Genomic DNA, 25,161 nt, shown 5'->3' on the forward strand with positions numbered 1-25,161 from the left:
AGAAAGACATATCACAGGAGACTGTAAAGGCAATGGATAAATGTTGGGAGAGACAAACTAAACTTGCACTTCAGATAATTTCATTTACAGCCAATGCAGCTCACTTTTATAATCCCTTCATTGCTGATTTCAGTACATATTTGCCACCTCCAGACATCTTAACTGTGTGATACAAGTAGACTTTGTCATATGTGACTACATATGATATGCACTTGAAGATAATCCACAGCATGACTTGTGCGGAATGAAACACAAACTGGGTGTACAATGTGAATACTGTTTTCCTGCTATTGAATGAAACAAGATCACACATGGCCACCTAACCACAGGCAGTCCAAAAACCAAATGGCTTAAACACTAAACATATAACAGACATCACTATTCCTTGTTCTGAGGTTATACACTAGACTCTTGCTAAACCAGCCATTCCTCGCACATATGAGTGCCGGATTAGTGGAAGTGACAGATTTTTGAGTGTGTCTAAAATTTAATGTAAACACATAGGGATTGTACTTTATCAAATCAAAGGATACATTCATTAAAAAAAAAAAAAAAAAAAAAAAAAAAAAAAAAAAAAAAAAAAAAAAAACCTTAGTCCTTGAGTGTATACATGCATATAAGTATCACTCGACATTCACTATGAAACATGTCCCAAAGTTTTAGTTGTCTCCGTGGTGATACGTGACAGTAGTATGCTTTATCACACAATGGCTTTGCAATCATTTCATAGGTCCTGCTATGTTTCTGATTGTTGCATAATGTACTACAACAAGACGTCCTCAGCTTCAGCACCAGCAGTTCAAGACATCCTCATGTTCTCTCCTCCTATGTCCTCTTCTTTATCAGTTTCATCTTGACTTTCCTGTGAGCTTATGATTACCTCTTTTCTGCTGAAGTATGGTCATAAATAAATGTTTGTCGAACACTGTTCCCAGCAACAATGGTTTTCTGTGAAGGACCTCAGCTCAGTTTATATCTAATTTCGAGTTTCTGCTTGAGGTCTAGCATAGCGTGTTTGCCTTTAGAAACCATGATAAAGATTCGTAATGGAAGCCACAGTTTCAAATTTTACAGAAATGTTGAACATTATAATTAACCAACAACATTGTTGCAGATAAAATTTCATTATTGTAGGTGTCATTTCAGGTTGAACATATAGAAGCTGAAAGTGTGCTGGATTATTGAAAGGCTGGACTACCGAGGGCCGTATTAGTGAGAGTCTAGTGCATATTGTCTATATCAATACTGTTTTGTCGTTCAATTGCATTCTGCTAGAGTGAAGGTCCCACACACTCATTAGGTTGAACATTTGATTAAAAGAAAAATACTCCTGAGAAAACTACATATTTATGAGACAGAACTGCTTGTCAATTGACCTTCAGAATACAAAATGTCAGTCCTGCTGGCAGACACACATAAAAGTATGTCTATCAGCAGTAGGGTTGCCATTTTGCCCCCTAGAGGTTACTATGATCCAGAATTTATGTCTCATAATTTTACAATGGTATAATCATATGCAAATGTCAATAATGTGATACTTAATATCTAAAAACAAAGTTTATGTGACTTACCAAACAAAAGCGCTGGCAGGTCGATAATACACAAACAAACACAAACATACACACAAAATTCAAGCTTTCACAACCAACGGTTGCTTCTTCAGAAAAGAGGGAAGGAGAGGGAAAGACGAAAGGATTTTAAGGGAGAGGGTAAGGAGTCATTCCAATCATGGGAGCGGAAAGACTAACCTTAAGGGGAAAAAAGGACAGGTATACACTCGCACACACCCACACACGTACACACGCACACACGTACACACGCACACACACACGCACACACACACACACACTCACACACACACACACTCACACACACACACACACACACACACACACACACACACACATCCATCCGCACATACACAGACACAAGCAGACATTTGTAAAGGCAAAGAGTTTGGGCACAGATGTCAGTCGAGGTGGAAGCACAGAGGCAAAGATGTTGTTGAAAGACAGGTGAGGTATGAGGAGCGGCAACTTGAAATTAGCGGAGGTTGAGGCCTGGCAGATAACAAGAAGAGAGGATATACTGAAGGGCAAGTTCCCATCTCCGGAGTTCTGACAGGTTGGTGTTAGTGGGAAGTATCCAGATAACCCGGACGGTGTAACACAGTGCCAAGATGTGCTGGCCGTGCACCAAGGCATGTTTAGCCACACGGTGATCCTCATTACCAACAAACACTGTCTGCCTCTGTCCATTCATGCGAATGGACAGTTTGTTGCTGGTCATTCCCACATAGAAAGCTTCACAGTGTAGGCAGGTCAGTTGGTAAGGCCAGACGTACCAACAATTAAAGGGAACAGCCATGGGTACCAGGATGGCTCCCTCGTACGCCAACCTATTCATGGGTCGCTTAGAGGAAGCCTTCTTGGTTACCCAGGCCTGCCAACCCAAAGTTTGGTACAGATTTATTGATGACATCTTCATGATCTGGACTCACAGTGAAGGAGAACTCCAGAATTTCCTCTCCAACCTCAACTTCTTTGGTTCCATCAGATTCACCTGGTCCTACTCCAAATCCCATGCCACTTTCCTTGACGTTGACCTCCATCTGTCCAATGGCCAGCTTCACTCGTCCGTCCACATCAAACCCACCAACAAGCAACAGTACCTCCATTATGACACCTGCCACCCATTCCACATCAAACGGACCCTTCCCTACAGCCTAGGTCTTCGTGGCAAACGAATCTGCTCCAGTCCAGAATCCTTGAACCATTACACCAACAACCTGAAAACAGCTTTCGCATCCCGCAACTACCCATCTGACCTGGTACAGAAGCAAATAACCAGAGCCACTTCCTCATCCCCTCAAACCCAGAACCGCCCACAGAAGAACCACAAAAGTGCCTCACTTGTGACAGGATACTTTCCGGGACTGGATCAGACTCTGAATGTGTCTCTCCAGCAGGGATACGACTTCCTCAAATCCTGCCCTGAAATGAGATCCATCCTTCATGAAATCCTCCCCACTCCACCAAGAGGGTCTTTCCGCCGTCCACCTAGCCTTCGTAACCTCTTAGTACATCCCTATGAAATCCCCAAACCACCTCCCCTACCCTCTGGCTCCTACCCTTGTAACCATCCCTGGTGTAAAACCTGTCCCATGCACCCTCTCAACACCACCTACTCCAGTCCTGTAACCCGGAAGGTGTACACGATCAAAGGCAGAGCCACGTGTGAAAGCACACATGTGATTTACCAACTGACCTGCCTACACTGTGAAGCTTTCTATGTGGGAAAGACCAGCAACAAACTGTCCATTCGCATGAATGGACACAGGCAGACAGTATTTGTTGGTAATGAGGATCACCGTGTGGCTAAACATGCCTTGGTGCACGGCCAGCACATCTCGGCACAGTGTTACGCCGTCCGGGTTATCTGGATACTTCCCACTAACACCAACCTGTCAGAACTCCGGAGATGGGAACTTGCCCTTCAGTATATCCTCTCTTCTCGTTATCCATCAGGCCTCAACCTCTGCTAATTTCAAGTTGCCGCCGCTCATAGCTCACCTGTCTTTCAACAACATCTTTGCCTCTGTACTTCCGCCTCGACTGACATCTGTGCCCAAACTCTTTGCCTTTACAAATGTGTGCTTGTGTCTGTGTATGTGCGGATGGATATGTGTGTGTGTGTGCGCGAGTGTATACCTGTCCTGCTTTCCCCTTAAGGTAAGTCTTTCCACTCCCGGGATTGGAATGACTCCTTACCCTCTTCCTTAAAACCCACATCCTTTCGTCTTTCTCTCTCCTTCCCTCTTTTCTGAAGAAGCAACCGTTGGTTGCGAAACCTTGAATTTTGTGTGTATGTTTGTGTATCTATCAACCTGCCAGCACTTTTGTTTGGTAAGTCACATCAACTTTGTTTTTAGATATATTTTTGCCACGTGAAATGTTTCCCTGTATTATAATGTGATACTTTGTATGATATGGTTAACAGATCTGAAAATGAGAAATATATTTCAAAACATGACAACGAGATTGCAAAAAATGTGCAGTTATAAATACAACTAAAATTATTTCATGGTGAAAACATCATGAGAAAAATGGAAAGAAAATATATTAATTTTTTGTGTTAAATAAAATTGTTTTTGTAGTAAATTACCATGACAAGTGCACCAAACAGTGACTGAAATGAAATGGGGAGCATTAATGCACAAGCAAAGTTGAAAAAGTTGAAGATTACATTTCTGTTTCCTCTCTATGTGTCAGTCCCCCTGTCATTCCTTCTATCACAATGACTATACTTATGTAAACAAAAAAATGAATGTTTATTTGACATATTTGAGAAATAGTAGCTGTGTGACAGTATTTTCCAAGACGCCCTATTCTGTGACTCGTGTTATAATTTTTCACTGTCTTTTTGCATGTTTATTTTTAACATCTGCTTCTTCACATCTTTATATTTCAATGCTGTCTACATTTCATTTTCTCATGTCATATACTCATCTTTTCTTCTGTCTTCTGATAGGATTTAAATACAACAGCAGCCATAATTACCCATTTCCTACCAGTACATCTGGGACCAAATTCTGTATCAAACTTGGGGCTGAATGTACACAACTGTGGATAAATATGCATTTAAGTAGTATCAGAATTTCCATTTATCTATTTATTACAACAATGATTTTGCATGTTTAACCTGATATACCTTCTTTTCCATAGAATTATCCTTAAAATGTAGCGTCCATGCATTAACATTAGCATCCCTCATCCTTTTATTGCTTTCAATTTCTATGCTGTGATCAATGATTTCATCAACTTGTTCAGCCATAGTGAGGTGATGAATATCCGGTGGAGGTGATTTGTGACCTGCTTCATCATCGTCATCATCAGTATCATCATTTTGGAATGGATCTCCCATAGCTCCATTGCTATAGTCAAGCTGCAAACAAAATTTACATTTCAGTGTACAAGCATAAGCTGTGCAAGGAATTACAAACAGACCACAAAAATCTTTGAGAAGGAGAGAAACTTTTTGAGTTCTTTCCTTCTATGATACATATGGCATACCAGTGCATGCATCCCTGATGTCCCTACCGAGTATCACCAGTTGCCTTTTTCTGTAATTTCTAAATCTATTTTCATTTTTTTCCCAATGATATGTACATGAAGAAAGGGTAACTAAAAGCAGCTTATAGTACGAATCTTTCTGGCAGATTAAAATTGTGTGCCAGACCCAAACTCGAACTCAAGGCCTTTTGCTTTTGTGGCCAAGTGGTTTATGAGCTACCCAAGCATGACTTATGACCTGTCTTCACAGCTCTACTGCCACTGGTACCTCATCTCCTACCTCCCAAACTTCACACAATTTTTGCAAAACTTGCACTCCTTGGAGAAAGGACATGGGGCAAGACAGCCCGCGGGTTGTATCCAGAATGAATTTTTGGTTCTGCTGTTGAGTGTGCATGATGTGAAATTTCCTAGCGGATTAAAACTGTGTGCCAAACCAAGACTTGAACCCAGGACCTTCACCTTTCATCTGCAAGTGCTCTACCAACTGAGCCACCTAAGCATGACTCATGACCCATCCTTACAGTTTTACTTCTGCTGGTACCTTATCTCCTACTTTCCAAACTTCACAGAAGTTCTCCTGTAAAACTTTCCCATGAATCTTCCAGGACTAGCATTTCTGGAAGAAAGGATATGTAAAGGCATGTCTTTAAACTCTGAAGAGGAGTGTTACATTACATTACATTTATCGTTTTCCATGGATCCCTTGGGGAGGAGTCTCTGGGATGTGGAAAGAGTCAATTGTTTTCTTAGGTACATCGATATTGTACAATTCTAATGCAGATAGAGTTATGAGCTATAATCCTTATGAAGATATTCATCGATGGAGTAGGAGGAGTTGGCCAACAGGAAGTTCTTTAATTCACTCTGAAACAGATTTTTATCACTTACAAGACCTTTGATATGCTCTGGTAAGTTACTGAATCCATGTACTTGACTCCTTTTTGCACCAATGTTAAGCTTTTATAGTTCTTATACAGATTGTTTATGGTTCTGGTATTGTAATCATGTTTTGCACTATTTTTTTGTAAAGAGACATGTTGGAAATGACAAAGGACATCAATGAGTATATGTACTGAGAAGTAGTGGTTAGAATACCAAGTTTCTTAAAGAGGTCTCTGCATGTTGATCTAGGGCTGACATGAGATATAATTCTAATGACTCATTTCTGAATTTTGAAAATGTTCTCTTTGTGAGAGAAGTTTCCCCAAAAGGTGATTCCATTACTCATTAGTGAATGGAAGTAGGCCGAATAAACTAACCTCAACATTTTTAGATCACCTATTTCTGCTATCATGTATACTGCAAATGCAGCTGAACTAAGGTGTTTCATTAAGTCTAGAGTGTGAGTTTTCCAATTTAGGTTGTGGTCAATTTGTAGCCCTAAGAATTATACACTGTCTACAGCTTTAAGTCCATGGTTTGAATACATTATACTTATAGGGTCAGGTATTCTTTATGAGGTACTAAACTGTATGTATTGGGTCTTGTCAAAATTCAGTGACAATCAATTTGCTGTGAACCACCCATTGATATTTACAAATATTTCATTAGCTGATTGCTCAGTGAGATCACGGGTACTGTTTTTTATACCATCTGCAAATAAGGCAAAATTTGCATTTTGTGACACTGCATATGGAAGGTCATTAATATAATAAATAGGAACAACAAGGGACCTAAAATAGAGCCTTGGGGCACCCCTTGTCTGATGGTTTCATATTTTGAATGACTATTGTTATGTGGTAAGCCTGATACAGAGACACACTGTTTTCTATTAAAAATATAGGATGAGAACCATGAGCCTGCTACTCCTGTTATTTCATAATATTTTAACTTTTGTATAAGGGTATAACACAATCAAAAGTTTTAGCCAGATCAGAGAATTTGCCAAGTGGTAACAACGTTTGATTTATTGATTCTAATACATCATCTGTAAAAGTGAATATAGCTTGATCAGTTGACAATCCCTTCCGAAATCCAAACTGACTGTGGATGGGAATATTTTCCTGTACTAAGTGTTTATAAAGCCTATTGTACATAACCCTTTGAAACACTTTTGAAAATATTGCCAATAATGAATTGGGACAGAAGTTTTCCACTGGTGATTTGTCTCCTTTTTTGTGTAATGGTTTGACAATAGCATATTTAAGCCTATCTGGAAAAGTATCACTGTGGAGGGATTCATTACATAAGTAACTCAGTATGTCACGAAGTTCTGAGGAGGAACATTTAATTATGGCAGTGCTGATTTAATCATAACCATTGGAGCCTTTGTTTTTAAGAGAGCTAATAATATTAGAAATCTCTTTCAGTGAGGTAGGATATAGTTTAATTTTATCAAACTTTTGTGGAAATGCATTTTTTTCAACATTCTAAGCTGTCTTCTGAGGAACTGTGCAAACCTAAGTTGTCTGCTATTGAAAGGAAAAATTTGTTGAAAGTGTCTGCAATTTTGAAGGTATCTCTAATCAACTCATTATTTACATTTAACATAATTTCCTCATTTGACTGATTAGTTTTTCCTGTTTCACTTTTTACTATGTTCCATATAGTTTTTATCTTCTTATTAGAGGCATTTATGTTTTCTTGAAAATATATACAGTTTTAGGTTCTGATTACTTTGTTTAGAATTTTACAACATAACTTGTAATGTGATTTAGCTCTGTAGTCATCATTTTCCCTTGACATTAAGTACAGTCTGCTTTTTGTTTCGCAAGATACTTTTATTCCATTTGTAATCCAAGGTTTTGAAACATTTAATCTATTTGCTTGAGTGTGTGCTGATATGAAATTTCGTAGCAACAGTCTCAGTCTGGTACACAGTTTTAATCAGCCAGGAAGTTTGATATTAACATAGACACCACTGCAGAGTGAAAAATTCGTTCTGGGAGTTTATTGAATGTACATGTGGGATCAAATGTCAATGTAAATCATCATTTTAGTTCTCTCATATTGTCTGAATTATAGTTTTATGTACTGAGTTGACAGAAGGCTCAAATAAGACTGGTTTTATTATCATTCAATAGGGCTTGCAGTAAGGACTGACTATAGTTACTGTCCCATGTTACCCTGTCTTTACAGTACCAGAGAACACAGTACAATGTCACAGCTATATTCTGTCAATTCTGGATATGTGTATTATTACTAATATTTTGCTTTCATGGTCAATAAAATATCTGAGTATCGTACCAGGACAAGTAAAATTAGAATCTGAAAATTTTTTGTATGTAATCAGAAACAAAATGATGCAGTCCTTTGTTACTGTATATCACATGAATCATACAATAAGCACTTTTTGTGATGGGTAGGTGAAGTCCATTCAAACAAAAATACGCACCTGATGCCCTTAACAGCTACATGTAGTGTATAGACATATTCAGCAACAATCAATACCTCATTAATTATCAGTATCTCAAGTTTAGTAGCACAGAGACACTTGCTAGATTCCAGCAACAACATCGGCTAATATTAGCAAAACATGTGAATAGATATAAAGGGAACAAATACTATCTTTTTGTTTTTCATTGAAGATACACACTAAGCACTGAATATTTGGATCATTATAATCAGCCCTACACTGAGGGAAGAAGCATGCATGATCATGCAGGTAGCAGTGATGCAGTATGTATTACAGGCTGCCAGGAAAACAGAGAAATCATGCATTGGAAAGCCCAGGTTGAAATGTCAACAACATTATGAAAAGGTAGGATTGCTATTCACTATAAAGATGACACGATGAATTGCAAACAGGTACAATGAAAAATAGTTGTTTCTTTGTGCCTGTCTGCAACTCAAAATGTTATCTTTACAGAGAGAAATCACACAGTTTGATTCCATGTACATAATACAGGGAAAGTTACTGATTTAGACAAACTGGATGAAACACAGATTATAATGGTCATAAGATGGAAACAAGCACCATGGAAATGGTGAGACACATTTTGAATTCATGTGATGGCATTAATAGTATCTATCAGAATGTTAGAAGGAATTGCATATTTAATATATGAAGTGCTACCTTCTATTTTTAAGTGTCCCAACTTCTGGCTAGTCAAATGTGGCAGGTCCCAACTTTTGACTTGCCAAAGGTGGCAATCCTACACAAGCTACATGAGGGATGAAGTTTCATATGCGATTTTACTCAAAGTATAAACAGCCATAGGCTTATTTAAGACTACAATACACTGCATTCTGCATATATTTCACTGTATAACAGATTTGTTCTGTCAATAAAATTCTCAGTGTTTGTGACCACATTATCATTATGTAAAATTCTCCTACATTTTGGCTACTGTAGCAAATGGCCTTCCCCAGGGTATTTTAAGAGATGCCAAGTATGGAAAGAAGCTATCAATAATGGGAACAAAAGAATATGGGAGGGGGTCCAGGAGCCCTTGCCCAGAACTGCTTTTAAAATTTGACGATAAAAAAATCTTGATTTGGAGCCTAATTATAAGGCTTGAAAAGTAAAATTTTTGGCCTTTAGCTCCTAGTAAGAAAGACAAGGTAGGGTGCTGGAACTTTAAAAATTATAATCAGGGTTTTGTTTCCCAAAATACACTCCTGGAAATTGAAATAAGAACACCGTGAATCCATTGTCCCAGGAAGGGGAAACTTTATTGACACATTCCTGGGGTCAGATACATCACATGATCACACTGACAGAACCACAGGCACATAGACACAGGCAACAGAGCATGCACAATGTCGGCACTAGTACAGTGTATATCCACCTTTCGCAGCAATGCAGGCTGCTATTCTCCCATGGAGACGATCGTAGAGATGCTGGATGTAGTCCTGTGGAACGGCTTGCCATGCCATTTCCACCTAGCGCCTCAGTTGGACCAGCATTCGTGCTGGACATGCAGACCGCATGAGACGACGCTTCATCCAGTCCCAAACATGCTCAATGGGGGACAGATCCGGAGATCTTGCTGGCCAGGGTAGTTGACTTACACCTTCTAGAGCACGTTGGGTGGCACGGGATACATGCGGCCGTGCATTGTCCTTTTGGAACAGCAAGTTCCCTTGCCGGTCTGGGAATGGTAGAACGATGGGTTCGATGACGGTTTGGATGTACCATGCACTATTCAGTGTCCCCTCGACGATCACCAGAGGTGTACGGCCAGTGTAGGAGATCGCGCCCCACACCATGATGCCGGGTGTTGGCCCTGTGTGCCTCGGTCATATGCAGTCCTGATTTTGGCACTCACCTGCACGGCACCAAACACGCATACGACCATTATTGGCATCAAGGCAGAAGCGACTCTCATCGCTGAAGACGACACGTCTCCATTCGTCCCTCCATTCACGCCTGTCGCGACACCACTGGAGGCGGGCTGCACGATGTTGTGGCGTGAGCGGAGGACGGCCTAACGGTGTGCAGGACCGTAGCTCAGCTTCATGGAGACGGTTGCAAATGGTCCTCGCCAATACCCCAAGAGCAACAGTGTCCCTAATTTGCTGGGAAGTGGCGGTGCGGTCCCCTACGGCACTGCGTAGGATCCTACGATCTTGGCGTGCATCCGTGCGTCGCTGCGGTCCGGTCCCAGGTTGACGGGCACATGCACCTTCCACCGACCACTGGCGACAACATTGATGTACTGTGGAGACCTCACGCCCCACGTGTTGAGCAATTCGGTGGTACGTCCACCCGGCCTCCCGCATGCCCACTATACGCCCTCGCTCAAAGTCCGTCAACTGCACATACGGTTCACGTCCACACTGTCGCGGCATGCTACCAGTGTTAAAGACTGCGATGGAGCTCCGTATGCCACGGCAAACTGGCTGACACTGACGGCGGCGGTGCACAAATGCTGCGCAGCTAGCGCCATTCGACGGCCAACACCGCAGTTCCTGGTGTGTCCGCTGTGCCATGCGTGTGATCATTGCTTGTACAGCCCTCTCGCAGTGTCCGGAGCAAGTATGGTGGGTCTGACACACCGGTGTCAATGTGTTCTTTTTTCCATTTCCAGGAGTGTATAAAATGTTAGTCGAGTGTGAAATAAGACCAATTCTCAAATGACAAAACAGTTAAAAACACTGCATAATTGGTAAGCACAAGGAAAGGAATTTTCAAAGAAAAAAACTAATGACTTTAAACTTTTGTCATTTACAAACGAACAACAGAATACATTGTGTAAAGGTTAAAAAGTGTAATTCTCCACAAACACAGAATAGGGCAATGCATATGTCACTAATAACTTGGGAACTGTGGTTGCATTTGCTAATGATCTGTTCAAAAGCCCTTTAACTTAATTGTGAAGGCATAAGAAAAGTGCCTAGCAAAAAAATAGTCTGCTAGTGTTCTCATGAATTCAAATTTCAACATAATACAACAAGTTTACGCACCCACAGTAGTGAAGTTCATGAGGCACCCCTGTATTAGATAAGTGTTTGTGTATATGATAATAGTTTGTGCTAAACAGATGATAATGGGTGTTTGCATTAGTACTGAAACAATACTGGTTCACAAAATGATGCAACATAGAACACGGTGTTGTCAAATTACTGAGATAAATCAAATAGCAAATTCTACAATTTTAATATGGCTTCCATGACCATAATTTTAGCCTACAAATCGTAATAATTATGGACAAATCATAATACTTGGCACATCTGTGTAGTGCTGACTAATAAATGAGAAAAACTTAACTTCTTATATGCTAGTAGAAGATACCGTTTTCATGCTTTGCTAAAGGGTATTGAAGATGAGGAGGAGGGGTGTTAGACACACTTTATTGCTGTCTGTTTTATTTCTTGTCACTAGTGGAAACAGACAATTTTTATTGATGTTTACTTTATTTCTTGTCATTAGTGGAAATAGGTCTATCAGGAACACTCAGCAGTAGTGAAAAACAGTTGTTTTATGCTGCCCGGTGCATGCTGAGATGTGCCATTACTCTGTGTGCCTATGGCTGCACTTGTTTCATATGCGAATGTGATTTGCAAACGCTGTCATGCTGTAGCACTTTTACTGGTGGCAGCCAAGACATAGTAAGTATGTACTCATCTTCTTTATTCATGTTGGAAGGTCAGTTAGTTATTTCTATTGCCTCTCTAATCTTCTTCCTCACAGTAAGTAAGAGCCTGTTGGGACAGTGCTTGGGCTTCTCGAAGTATTATCTGTTTCCCATACTCTTCATGGTGTTTTGCTATGGCTGCATTGGTGTGCCATCTCAGATGAATGTACCTTTCACATTCAGGTATCCGAGTACTTATCAGTCACCCCACCTCGCCCACATATACTAATTCACATTTGCAGCTGATTTCGTGGATTCCCACAGTACGTAGCTTGTCGACTGCATCTTTCACTGAGCCAAGACCATTTTTTATTTTGTTGCTGCTTTGGATAATTTGCTTGACACGTGGTCTGTGAAGAACTTTGCTAACATTTTCAGTGAACTCTTGCACACATGGTAACAGGGCAATGTTTTTTTCCTTCCCCTCTTCCATATAACCTCCATCCTGTGTCACCTTCAACTCATAACCACTGGCTTCGAAGCTCTCCAGTCTACACCATTATGGCCTGAATGCTGTCTCTGGTAAGGTGAAAATACCTTTGTCATCCGACCACATGGAGAAGAAGTGATATGGAACCTTTACCAACATCTCAATCAACAGCGTAGCTAAATCCACTTTACCATGGGGATAGAAGAGCTGCCTTTTCTCAACATGGAAGTTTACTGAAACCTAGATGGTAAGCTTGGCCAGAGAGTGTACAGAAAATCCCCTAGCACTGACAGGTAATTACATGCCTCTTCCCAACATTGCCCTATACAGAATAAATCAGTCACTGCACACTTTAACAAAGATAGCCTGGAGAATGAATGACAATGTACATCTAACAGAGAAACTAAGAAACCTCTGGTCTGCTTTTGGAGTCAGTGGTTATGAGCTGAAGAAGATGGATAGAATCATGGCAACACAGGATGAAGGTAATAAAAAATAGCAGAAGGAACTACAAAATATATCTCTATTAAAATACATGCATGGGCTCAAAGTGTGGACAAAATTCTTCGCAGATCTGGTATTAGCTCAGTTTTTTGGAGCTGCAACAAAATAAAATATGTTCTTGGCCAATGAAAAATGCAACTGACAAGCCAAATATTGCAGCAGTCTACAAAATCAGCTATGAGTGTAGGCTATTGTAAGTAGGTGAGATGGATAACTGAATGTGAAAGATATGTTCATCTGAGACAGCACACCAATGCAGCAATGGCAGAACACGATGATGAGTCAGGCAAACAGATAATATTTCGAGAAGCCTGTGTACTGGCCAAACAGCCACTTACCTTGGCAAGGAAGATTTGAGAGGCAACAGAAATGGCTAAGTGACATGCCAACATGAACAGAGAAGAAAGGTTTGGACTTCCAACCCAGCATCTTGATTGCCAGCAGTAACAGCACTACGGGACAACAGAATTCTCAGAACAACCCACAGAGGCACATAAGACTATGATGGGTGTAGGTACACAGAGTATTGGAACACCTTAGACAGTACCAGGCAGCTATTAAACAGCACTACTTCACAACTGTTGCCTGTTGCTCATTCACCTGTTTCCACCAATGACTAGAAACAAAGCAAACACCAATAAAGAATGTCTGACACCCTTCCTGCTCATCCTTAGTATAAGTACAATTTTTTCCCAAGTATATAAGAATGTAATTTTTTTTCATTCAGCGGTCAGCACAGCACCAAGAGGAATGTCATTTACAACAGTGGCCAAACTCACTCCACCTGAGCCACATACCCCTACCTTCTACCTATTACCCAAAATCCACAAAGAGAACCATCCTGGCCATCCCATTGTAGCAGGCTTCAAAGCCCCAACAGAACGTATCTCAGCTCTGGTAGACCAACACCTACAACCTATCACCCGCAGACTCCCATCCTACATCAAAGACACAAATCACTTCCTAGAACACCTCAAATCCATTCCCACTCCTCTCCCACCTGAAACCTATCCTGTCACCATAGATGCTACATCCCTTTACACAAACATCCCACATACCCATGGTCTCTCTGCCCTTGAGCACTACCTCTCCCAACGCCCACCCGAAGATCTTCCAAAAACCTCGTTCCTTATCACACTTACCAACTTCATCCTCACCCATAATTACTACACTTTTGAAGGCCAGACCTACAAACAAATTAGGGGAATGGCCATGGGAACCAGGATGGCTCTGTCCTATGCCAACCTCTTCATGGGCCGCATGGAGGAGGCTTTCCTGAAGACCCAACAGCTGCTTCCCCTGGCGTGGTATAGGTTTATAGACGACATCTTTGTGGTCTGGACTCATGGTGAAGAAACACTCCTTAATTTCCTCCATAACCTCAACTCCTTTTCGAATCTGAATTTTACCTGGTCCTTCTCCAAAACCCAAGCCACCTTCATGGATGTTGACCTTCATCTTGTTGAAGCTCACATCCACACCTCTGTCCATATCAAACCCACAAACAAACAACAGTACCTTCACTTTGATAGCTACCATCCATTCCACATCAAACGCTCCCTTCCCTACAGCCTAGGTATTCGGGGCAAACGTATCTGCTCCAGTGACGAATCCCTCAACAATTACACCAATAACCTGACCAATGCTTTCCTCTCCTGCAACTATCCTGCAGACCTTGTCCACAAACAGATTTCCCGAGCAATACATTCTTCCCTGTCCAACAACAATGTTCCTACCCCCAGACCACATAGGAGCATCCCTCTTGCCTCCCAATATTGTCCTGGCCTCGAATACATAAACAAATTACTCCGCCAGGGATATGACTTTCCCAAGTCAACCCCTGAAATGAGATCATCCCTTGACAAAATTCTCCCACACCTCCCAGAGTTGCCTTTGTCCCCCCCTAACCTCCATAGCATCCTTGTTAAACCCTACAATATTCCCAGATTACCTTCTCTACCCAGCAGTTCATACCCCTTTAACCGACCCCGCTGCAAAACCTGCCCCATGCATCCCCCCACAACCACCTACTCCAGCCCCACTACTGGTAAAACATACACAATTCAAGGCAGGGCCACATGTGAAACTACATGTCATTTATCAGCAGACATGCCTGCACTACACAGCCTTTTACATCGGTATGACAACAACTAAACTGGCTGAGCGCATGAACGGACACAGACGAACTGTCCACCTAGGAGATGTCCAATACCCAGTAGCAGAGCATGCCCTCCAGCATAATTCTAGGGACCTAGGAACCTGCTACTCCATATGTGTCATTTGGCTTCTCCCACCCAACACCAGTCCCTCTGAACTGTGGAGATGGGAAATTGCACTCCAAAACATCCTTTCATCCCGCCATCCCCCTTGACTGAACCTACGTTTAACAACCTCACTCCCATTTAATCTTCAGTCTTCTCTTCTTTCCTTTTCCTCTTCAGCCATTCACGCATATTTTCATCCTACATAGTTGTGTTTATCTTTATACTATATACCTCTTTACTTCTGTATGCATCCTCTTTGGTTTGAATCTGGCATAGTACTTACAGTAAAATATCTTTGGCTTCCCTCTGACAACCATGCTTCCATCCTTGCTACCCTCCCTGTTTTCCTTTCCCTGTTTTCCTTTCCCTGTTGCTTCATAACCTGGGTTGTGAGTAACTAAATCCACTTTCCCTTCTTCCCTTTTGTTCCCCTCTCTCCTCCCTGATGAAGGAACATTCATTCTGAAAGCTAGGAAAGTAAATTTTTGGTTGTTTTTTGTGTTTTTTCGTGTCTCTATCGGCTGTACTGAGCTGAGGTAAGTACTGGCCAGCCCCTCTATCTCTTTGTTAGTATTTGTTTCACATCTTTATATGAGATTTTCCATTAATCATTTATATGTATTTTCAAGCTGAGAAATTGCATTATTGGTGGGTTACAGGAAAATATCAGTGAGGAGTCAAACAAGCACAGAAACAAAAAGACAACATAAACTGTGAGAAGTCAACATGGCAGATACAAACATTTCCAAATGGAATTTCTGGTTGCCAATCAGTAGTTGTTTCATCATCTATAGACGATTGATTATTGTGAGCAGTGGTGATGACAGAACTATTGTTGTTATTGTTGGAGATAACAGTAACCATTGTCCCAGCCTTCTCATCTTCCGACCACAGCCGTGGTCTTGAATAACGTCCTTGATATACTCTCTTCCGTGGTCTTAGAGGCTCCACTTGCTTTATTAAAAATGTTTCAACTCCTTGTTCCTGAAATACAAAATGTAGATGTTCACTAATCAATAGACAGTTACACAAATTTATTTATAAAATCTCTTCAATGAGGTTGTTATAATGAGCGTAGTTGACAAATGTAAACATTTGAAGTTCCATATTTATTTATGTAACACAAATTGTTGCATTGTATATTAAGAAAGTTTGTAGTTACCTGTAACAAGAAAGGCAGATGATTTTTCCTTATTGAAGGTAATGCTGTGTTTAGTACAGAGTAAGGACACAAAAAACAATAAAAATAAAGCAATACACCAAAGTACATTACTCACAGAACAAGAACTACAACATTTCAAAGAGCATCAAAATCCAAATAAGTGAGGCAGAATAAGACAGGAACCAACAAAGTAGCAATTATTCCACATATAAAAACCATCCTCCTCAGTTTTAGCAGAAATGATATTTTTCTCAAGAGACCTACATAAATGAAATGACATGTTGTGGTAAATGGTGTGTATACCATGTTCATCATTTGTGCATAAAACTATGTTGTTACTGTTCAAATATTTATTCTGGTAAATACTTTTTAAATTATTCCAACAAGTAGAGGATCAGCCATACTTTTATGTCCGTGCATCTGTCAGCGTGGTTCCAGTTGTTACTGTCACAGTGGTCACATAGCTTGGAAAGGGTTGTTTCAAAAAGATGCTTCAGTTTGGTATAACACAGGCACTCGAAAGAACCAATAGTCAATCATCACCAGGGAGCATTGATGCAATAGTTTTATCATACACACACAGAAACGTGCGCACGTGCGCGCGCGCACACACACACACACACACACACACACACACACACACACACACACACACACACACACACACACACACACACACACACACACACAGAGCGAGAGAGAGAGAGAGAGAGAGAGAGAGAGAGAGAGAGAGAGTAGCTGCAGACTCTTAACTCTAGAAGAACCTCAGCAAAACATGATATACAGCATATGCAATATAATTATGAATTAACAGGCAATATCTGTTGTAACTCCAATATTTTCACAGTACTCTAGTTCCCTATGGTTATGTGAAAGGATACTGGAAACTGCAGGATATTTGTGTTGTAGCAAGAGCAAACACAATGTATGGAACACAGCACTTTATAGAGCAACAAGTAAGATAGTAGTGCACAGCACTGTACATCTTGATTGGACCACAGTAATACAGCATGAAGAATAGACCAAGTATTCATTTGCATTCAATTAAACAATGATGTTTCTTTGGTGGCTCACCAGAGCGCATCAGGGGGCCGACCAGGAGGCCTCTATAAGCAGGCCTGTGATCTGAATTGTCGTGTGCTCTCTCAAAATGTGCATGTCTTGAGTGAAAGAAAGTAGCTACAAAAATCATCCCTCTTATACTGAAATAACAACTGGTAGTGTGGGATTTATATCACCTCAGACAAACGAATGGTACTCTCACACACATACGATTCATTTCATTAACAAAAAAGAAAGAGAGATCACAGAGAATATGATATATGTGACTGGGTAGAAAGGGACAGCTACTCTATATGGATATCTTCAAAAAATTACAGAAGCATTTTCAGCGAGTAATGTTGGATTATTTTATACATGTGATACCTTTGCATACATTCTGGAAAGGAAATGATGGAAACTGCCCAGCTGCAGAAAATGGCTCCATACAACAGCAAGGAACTGTGAGGGAAACTAAGTTTATCAAGTGGGCTATGCAACTCATAACAACAGTTTACATTCTGGAAAGGAAATGATGAAAACTGCCCAGCTGCAGAAAATGGCTCCATACAACAGCAAGGAACTGTGAGGGAAACTAAGTTTATCAAGTGGGCTATGCAACTCATAACAACAGTTTTTAAAGAGAGAGTGAGAGAGTGCAGTCCACAACATACATCCCCTTGCTTGCCTACAGGAGAATCCACACTCAATGCCAGTCTACTTGATGGACAATGATTTCATATCTAAACCAAAACAATTCTATCTCTGGTTATTCTCTGGATTCTTCACAATTATGCTTTTAATCGAAATCTTAAGTGATGCTAAGCTCTCTCAGCATGATTACTGACCTTTACTCAGTAATGCCACATATCTAATGCACTCTCACACTTCCATAAATTGCAGGTACATGTCTTCAACTTCATTCAGTATTACCTCATACTTACTGTTACAGCAGATCCATTATACAGAGAGCTTGTTTTTACTTTGCTTCAATAAGCATGTATTGTCATCGATTTTAAAAATAGTTATCCCTCCAATCACAGTAATGACGATAAAATCAATTTTAGCTGAAAAATAGACATTAGTGTGTGTGTGTGTGTGTGTGTGTGTGTGTGTGTGTGTGTGTGTGTGTGTGTGTGAGTGAGTGTTAGAGAGAACAAGAGAGAGATATTTTTATTAATGTGTTCTGAGCTTGAAAGTGGATATTGTTTTAGTCTTTATAATACTAAGTTGTAGTTATTTCCACAAAAGATTCAGGGTAGTAGAGCCCACAAACACTAAAACATAAACTCATTATATGGAATATATTTTTGCATCCTACTGTCTCCACCTTCTCAATGCAATACTTGTAAGTGTACTGATAAATCAGTGCAATACTTGTAAGTGCACTGATAAAGTGTATATTTTGCCTAAGGAATTACACATTCACATGATTGTTTTAGAATATCTGTACATTCTAGCTACATAAAATTGACAGTATTTACTTGGGTGACAACATAAAAGAATAACACAATAGACATTAGTATATTTTATTGGCTCTACTACCTTACATTACATTCATAGATACCAATATGTCACCTTCTTCTAGCATTGTCAATCATCTACATCCACATCTATGTCTACATGAATAATCTGTCTGGCAGAGGGTTCACTGAACCACCTTCACAATACTTCTCTATTATTCCAATCTCAAACAGCACATGGAAAAAGCGAACACTTATATCTTTCCATGTGAGCTCCATTTTCCCGTATTTTATTATGATGATCATTTCTCCCTATGTAGATCAGCATCAACAAAATATTTTCACATTCAGAGGAGAAAGTTGGTCATTGAAATTTTGTGAGAAGATTCCACCTCAATGAATAACACAATAGACATTAGTATATTTTATTGGCTCTACTACCTTACATTACATTCATAGATACCAATATGTCACCTTCTTCTAGCATTGTCAATCATCTACATCCACATCTATGTCTACATGAATAATCTGTCTGGCAGAGGGTTCACTGAACCACCTTCACAATACTTCTCTATTATTCCAATCTCAAACAGCACATGGAAAAAGCGAACACTTATATCTTTCCATGTGAGCTCCATTTTCCCGTATTTTATTATGATGATCATTTCTCCCTATGTAGATCAGCATCAACAAAATATTTTCACATTCAGAGGAGAAAGTTGGTCATTGAAATTTTGTGAGAAGATTCCACCTCAATGAAAAACACCTATGTTTTAATTATGTCCATCCCAAATCCTGTATCATGTCGGTGATGCTCGCACCCCTGTTTCGTGATAATACAAAATGTACTGCTGCTGTTTGAAATTTCTCGATGTACTCTGTTAATCCTATTTGGTTAGGATTCCAGACCATGTAGCAGTACTCCAAAGGAAGACAGACAAGCACAGTGTATGAGTCTCTTTAGTGTTACATTTTCTAAGTTTTCTGTCAATAAAACACAGTCTTTGGTTTGTCTTTGCCACAAAATTTCCTATGCGTTTCTTCCAAAGTAAGTTGTTTGTAATTGTAATTTCTAGGTATTTAGTTGGGTTTAAGGCCTTTAGATTTGACTGATTTATCATGTAATTGAAGTTTAATCTATTCCTTTTAGCAGTCATGTGGGTGACTTCACACATTTCATTATTTAGGGTCAACTACCAATTTTTGCACCATACAGATATCTTTCCTAAATCATTTTGCAATATGTTTTGACCTTCTGGCAACTTTACTAGATGATAAAAGGCAGCATCATCTGCAAACAACCTAAGATGGCTGCTCAGATTGTCTCCTCAGTCATTTATATAGATAAGGAACAGTGCAGGGCCTGTAACACTACATTGGGAAATGCCAGAAATCACTTCTGTTTTACTCAACAACTTTCCATCAGTTACTACAAACTGTGACATCTCTGACAACAAAATCACAAATCAGGTCACATAAATGAGACAAAATTCCATAAGCACGCATTAGAATAAAAAAATGCATATTTGACTGCATTGGGCTAGGTAAAATAGACACTTACCTTCAGGTAATTATCACGGGTCTCACCATATCCAGGCTCCACTTCATAGGCATTATTCAGACAATCTAATGTTGCCTTTGAGATGTGGACTCGCCTGGGAACCAATGTAAGTCTCAGTATATTGATAACAGGGCAATCAGTTAACTGTAAACATTATGTTAAAAGCTGTCCAGCTCTGTTCCAGGAAAAAATTTATAAGAGGAAAAACAGAAATACACAATGTGATCATTATTAATGGTGGAAACTCATACAGTTTAAAGTATAAGACACTAGTAGCAAAAAAGTCTAGCAAATATGGGCTCTAAATTGCATACTGGCACCTGAAGATCTATGAGCACTTCTTAATCTTCGATATGGTGAAACAAATCTCTTCCACTAAAAGCTCTTTGCTGTCCATATCTTGGGAGGAGGTAGTATGGGACAAAACAAGAAAAAATTGTCCAGTAAACATGAGTTAAACAAGTGATCACAGCTCTTAAGGGATGCACTTTAGAGCCCCCGTTTACCAAACTTTTTTTTTTTTTTGTCCATACTGCCGCCTCTCAAAATATGGAAAGCAAAAAGCTTGCAGTAGAAAGGATTTGTTACACCATACCAAGGATGAAGAAGTATACATAGCGCTTCAGGTATGCATTTTAGAGCCCAAGTTGACTGGGCTTATTGATGCATTTACATCATCAATTACTCTATATATCAAAAGGGGGACAGGTGTGTGTTTGTGTTTGTGTGTGGGTGTGTGACAGGGAGGCAGGCAGGGAGGGAGGCAGGGGGGGGGGAGAGGGAGGGAGGGAGAGAGGGAGGGAGGGAGGGATGATCATGTACACTGGAAGTTATGATAGATATTTTATTCATCTCATCTCTTTAACAGCAGTAAATGTGTTAAGTCTGATGGGATCATATGAAAAAGAGATCAGACATTAAGAATTAAAATGCTCACCCTGGAATACCTCCACTTTCCATGTGATTGGCAAGAGTTACATCATAAGACCACACATCGAACTGCCATTTCCGCAGCCCAAGTACTCCACATAAAACAGAACCTGAGTGTATGCCAATTCGCATATTTAAATCTACCTGTAACAAGAAAGACGAGTTCTTAAATTAATAGAATTATTATTTTAAATACCCACTGAGAGGAATAATAAGGAGAATACCTGAGAGGATTTAGGAGAGAAAAATCATGGGTCAGGGAGGAATAAAATGTAAAGTTCTTAATCGGGTATCAGCAAGTGAGCTCAGAATCTTCATGTATCCTTTTTTGATTTAAAAAGAAAAGCCTATGATTCCATAGATAGTGACACATTATTCAATATCACAGAAGTTTGGAACTGGCAATAAAACAATGGCAATCATTCAGCAAATTTGGACTAATACAATTTACAAAGATGAAATTTCGGGTGAAATATCAAATACTTTGAAATTCAAATAGGCAAGAGGCAGAGGCATAGACTGTCACTATTTATTATTTTATGTTTCAGGGAGTGTAGTACAAGAATGGTAAAAAGAAAAGTACAAGAGGGAAAAATTAAAAACTTGATAGAGAGAGAGAGAGAGAGAGAGAGAGAGAGAGAGAGAGAGAGAGAGAGAGAGAACCATGACACTGGATGCTTAGCTTTTGCTGATGATTTAGCAAAGCAATCTTAGCAGAGAACCTATAAGATGTAACAAAACAGATAAACATTCTATAAGAACTAGCAGAAAAAACTGGGTTATTAATTTCATACACATGACAAATGTTAACCCGTATTTCACATTTTCAAGTGGTCTAGGAGAATGCAGAATCGAGGAAAATGTTAAAACGCCCAAAATATCAGCAAAAATATATGTAATTGGCATATATGATTAAAAATAATAATCCTCTTCAATACATTACACAGTATCTATACAAGTGAAGGAAATTAAATGTACAATGCAATGTAATGCGGTAATGAATTTCATCAGTTCTTAAAAAAATCACGGATGTGTAACAGAAAGTATAAACTTACTAAAAATTGAAATTTGTACCTGGGTAGAAGGTAATCGAGCTATTTTCTGACATGCTATAACCACAAATTTTATGTCAAAACACATATTTTTCAGAGGTCTTTCCTTTGTGCTTACCCAGACAAAAGCAAACATTGATGAATGTGGTGAAATGAACTGAAAACTGTGAAGTACGGTGGAAGGTATCTGAATCTAACATGTGGGGATGTGTGTTTTCTGTCTGTAGCCAATGCCTGTACAGCATATTCTGGTAACGTGAAGGCAGTGACCTCTAGTTAATTGCTTGTAAACTTTTCCTTGTTCATTGTGCTGCATAGTCAAAGTGGAATATTCTGCAGTACTGCAGCACATGCCATTTGCACTTCGAACTCATTGTTTGCTCTAGTGTACATACAGCAGGGTTTGTGAAAGCACATACATACATACAAGTTTTCGTTCACACATGGTACTTATTTATACTGATGAATATAAAATAAAGGTAAGCCTGCTGTGATTTCAGTGTTACTTTGTCCCAGCAATCCATTACATTTATAACAATCTGTCTGCCATCATAACACATTAAACACCACTGAGGGCTACAACAAAGATGAACAACTGTTCACTGACCACGTTCTATTAATTGTGGTGCTGCACACAGGAAATGGAGTAGCCTATGTTGGCTGCAGTAGGTAACATTTTGTTGACAGGTTCCGAGTAGAACTACTGTAAGTAAAATTAATGCACACTAGTGATGTGCGTATGAGGTTTAACTATATAAATTAAACATAAGTGGAAGCCACAGCCAGTTCATTTGCTACACACCAATCACATCAGCCATTCTTTAGAATAAGCCACTGACTAAGCTTGTTGTTTATCACTCTATGTGCTAGGAGCCATTGCATTAGTGTGGCATCACCATGCTATATTGTTATTGGCTGCAGATGGAAAATAAACATTTGAGTTGTTGTAAATCGGTGGTTTTCACCATATTTCACAATGCAGGCTATAAATTTTTGCTATTTTGGAAGTGAACATAAAATGAAAGAACCCTTGAAACTAAGTAGTTTAAGGTATAATTTGTGCCAGTAATGTGTAGAGGAATTGCTCCATTACCTCATATATCATTAACAAAAGTAATAGTTTTTCAATTAGGTATCCTACAGTATTACAAGTGTGCAAAACTCACTTTTTCCCTGATAAGTCTATAATATGATGTAAAATTTTGAAATTTCTTTCTTGTTTATCTGTGGTTATGAGATTTCGTTATGTCATTTGACATTATGAGTGTTGGAAAAATTGCTGCCTAGGAGGAGGAGAATGAAATTTTCCCATAAACTTTCATTTATAACTTATATACCTGCTTATACTTTATAATCCAGTACTTCACGAATTTTGAATGTTTCATGAGCTACGGTCTATAAACTTATTATGTGTATTGGTGTGTTCTGGTGGCTGTGCAAGTTGTTGTTGGTGTAACAAGTCACCAGTAAGATATCACTAGCTGGAAATGACCGATATTTCCTTAATTCTGATCGAGCATATTCTTCAAGACTCAGTTTTTGTATTAAAGAGGCTGATGATCGATATTGTTGCTTAATACTGTACATAGAAAATATATGAGCCTCAGTTAAGTGGCAGAAGAAAAGGTATTGGCTTGGCTTGGAACACTTCATGTTGGCTGCCCTGTTTTTCCTTTGTCACCTAGCAGTAGTTGTATGATAATTGTGCAATGCAGCTAAATGTTGCAATTGTGTTGGCAACACTGATTGTGGATTATGTCAGCATTTCCTCTTTCACTTCTCCCTTTCCACAACAGCTTAAAATATTCTCTTAACTCTGCCACCACTCACGGTGTGAACCATCTGTCTTTTGTGCCACTTATAAGCTGTTCAGTCACACCAGACATCAATAGGAAGAAAACCAGATGAAGTCAAGAAACATATCTAGTAAGAATGTAGAACTGAGGAAAACTTTAATCGGAAGAAACCTAAAATAGGGGAATTTTTAGCACTGATCTTATGGACTTTCACAGGGGCTACGAATTTATGGCATAGAATCACAAAAAACATAAAACTGGAGTACTTAAAATCGAAGTTCCACTGTATATAGAACCAAAACACGGAAAAATAAAAAAGTTACAGAATTTAAATACTCGCGAGAAATAACACAGCTAAATGCTCTGGACAAAGTAGCTACACAGTTTGCTCAGGTTCAACGATTCTCACAGCTGATTCCCACACTGTTTGCTCTTGTTCAACAACAGAGTGCTTGCTGCTACTTTGTTACTGTATTGTAGAACCCAAAATATCAGCAAGTAGGTGCTAATGTATGAAAACTGTTCTAGTAAACGAATATTTTCTTAACTCTTCATTATAACTATTGTAAAGGGATATTTGCTTAACTTTTGCATTATAGCTCATTTTCTTTTATTTCTAATTAACAGCTTACATATTGGTTATCAGTAATTTAGGAGGAGCAAATAAAATATGTTGTTTATTATGCATAATACTGAAACCAGCATACAGTAGGTGCTTTAAACAATAAGATACCAATTTTACTTTAATTATTTTTAGAAATGTTATATGATTAGTAATTTATTTATTACAATCAAGCATTCAATTTACAGTGTGCAATATTTTTCATCGATGTAGTCCATTTAAGTAATATTTTATTATTTTCATTT

At 39.3% G+C, this 25,161-nt stretch overlaps 1 protein-coding gene across 4 annotated transcripts in view; it reads right to left on the reverse strand.

Moving 5' to 3' along the window:
• LOC126335244 (adenylate cyclase type 8) overlaps positions 1–25,161 on the reverse strand; it is a 1,717,934-nt gene that overhangs the window by 85,844 nt on the left and 1,606,929 nt on the right. For 2 of the 4 annotated variants that reach the window (XM_049998286.1, XM_049998285.1), the window contains exons 11-15: positions 21,454–21,590; positions 20,517–20,610; positions 16,034–16,276; positions 4,711–4,944; positions 4,560–4,622 (exon numbers count right to left, since the gene is read on the reverse strand). In XM_049998286.1, coding sequence (XP_049854243.1) covers positions 4,560–4,622; positions 4,711–4,944; positions 16,034–16,276; positions 20,517–20,610; positions 21,454–21,590 — 771 coding nt within the window. The remainder of the gene's footprint in view (positions 1–4,559; positions 4,623–4,710; positions 4,945–16,033; positions 16,277–20,516; positions 20,611–21,453; positions 21,591–25,161) is intronic. The other 2 variants (XM_049998287.1, XM_049998288.1) reach the window with 1 other exon arrangement.

This window comes from Schistocerca gregaria, chromosome 2 (genome assembly GCF_023897955.1).
Source record: "Schistocerca gregaria isolate iqSchGreg1 chromosome 2, iqSchGreg1.2, whole genome shotgun sequence".
Taxonomy (NCBI): domain Eukaryota; kingdom Metazoa; phylum Arthropoda; class Insecta; order Orthoptera; family Acrididae; genus Schistocerca; species Schistocerca gregaria.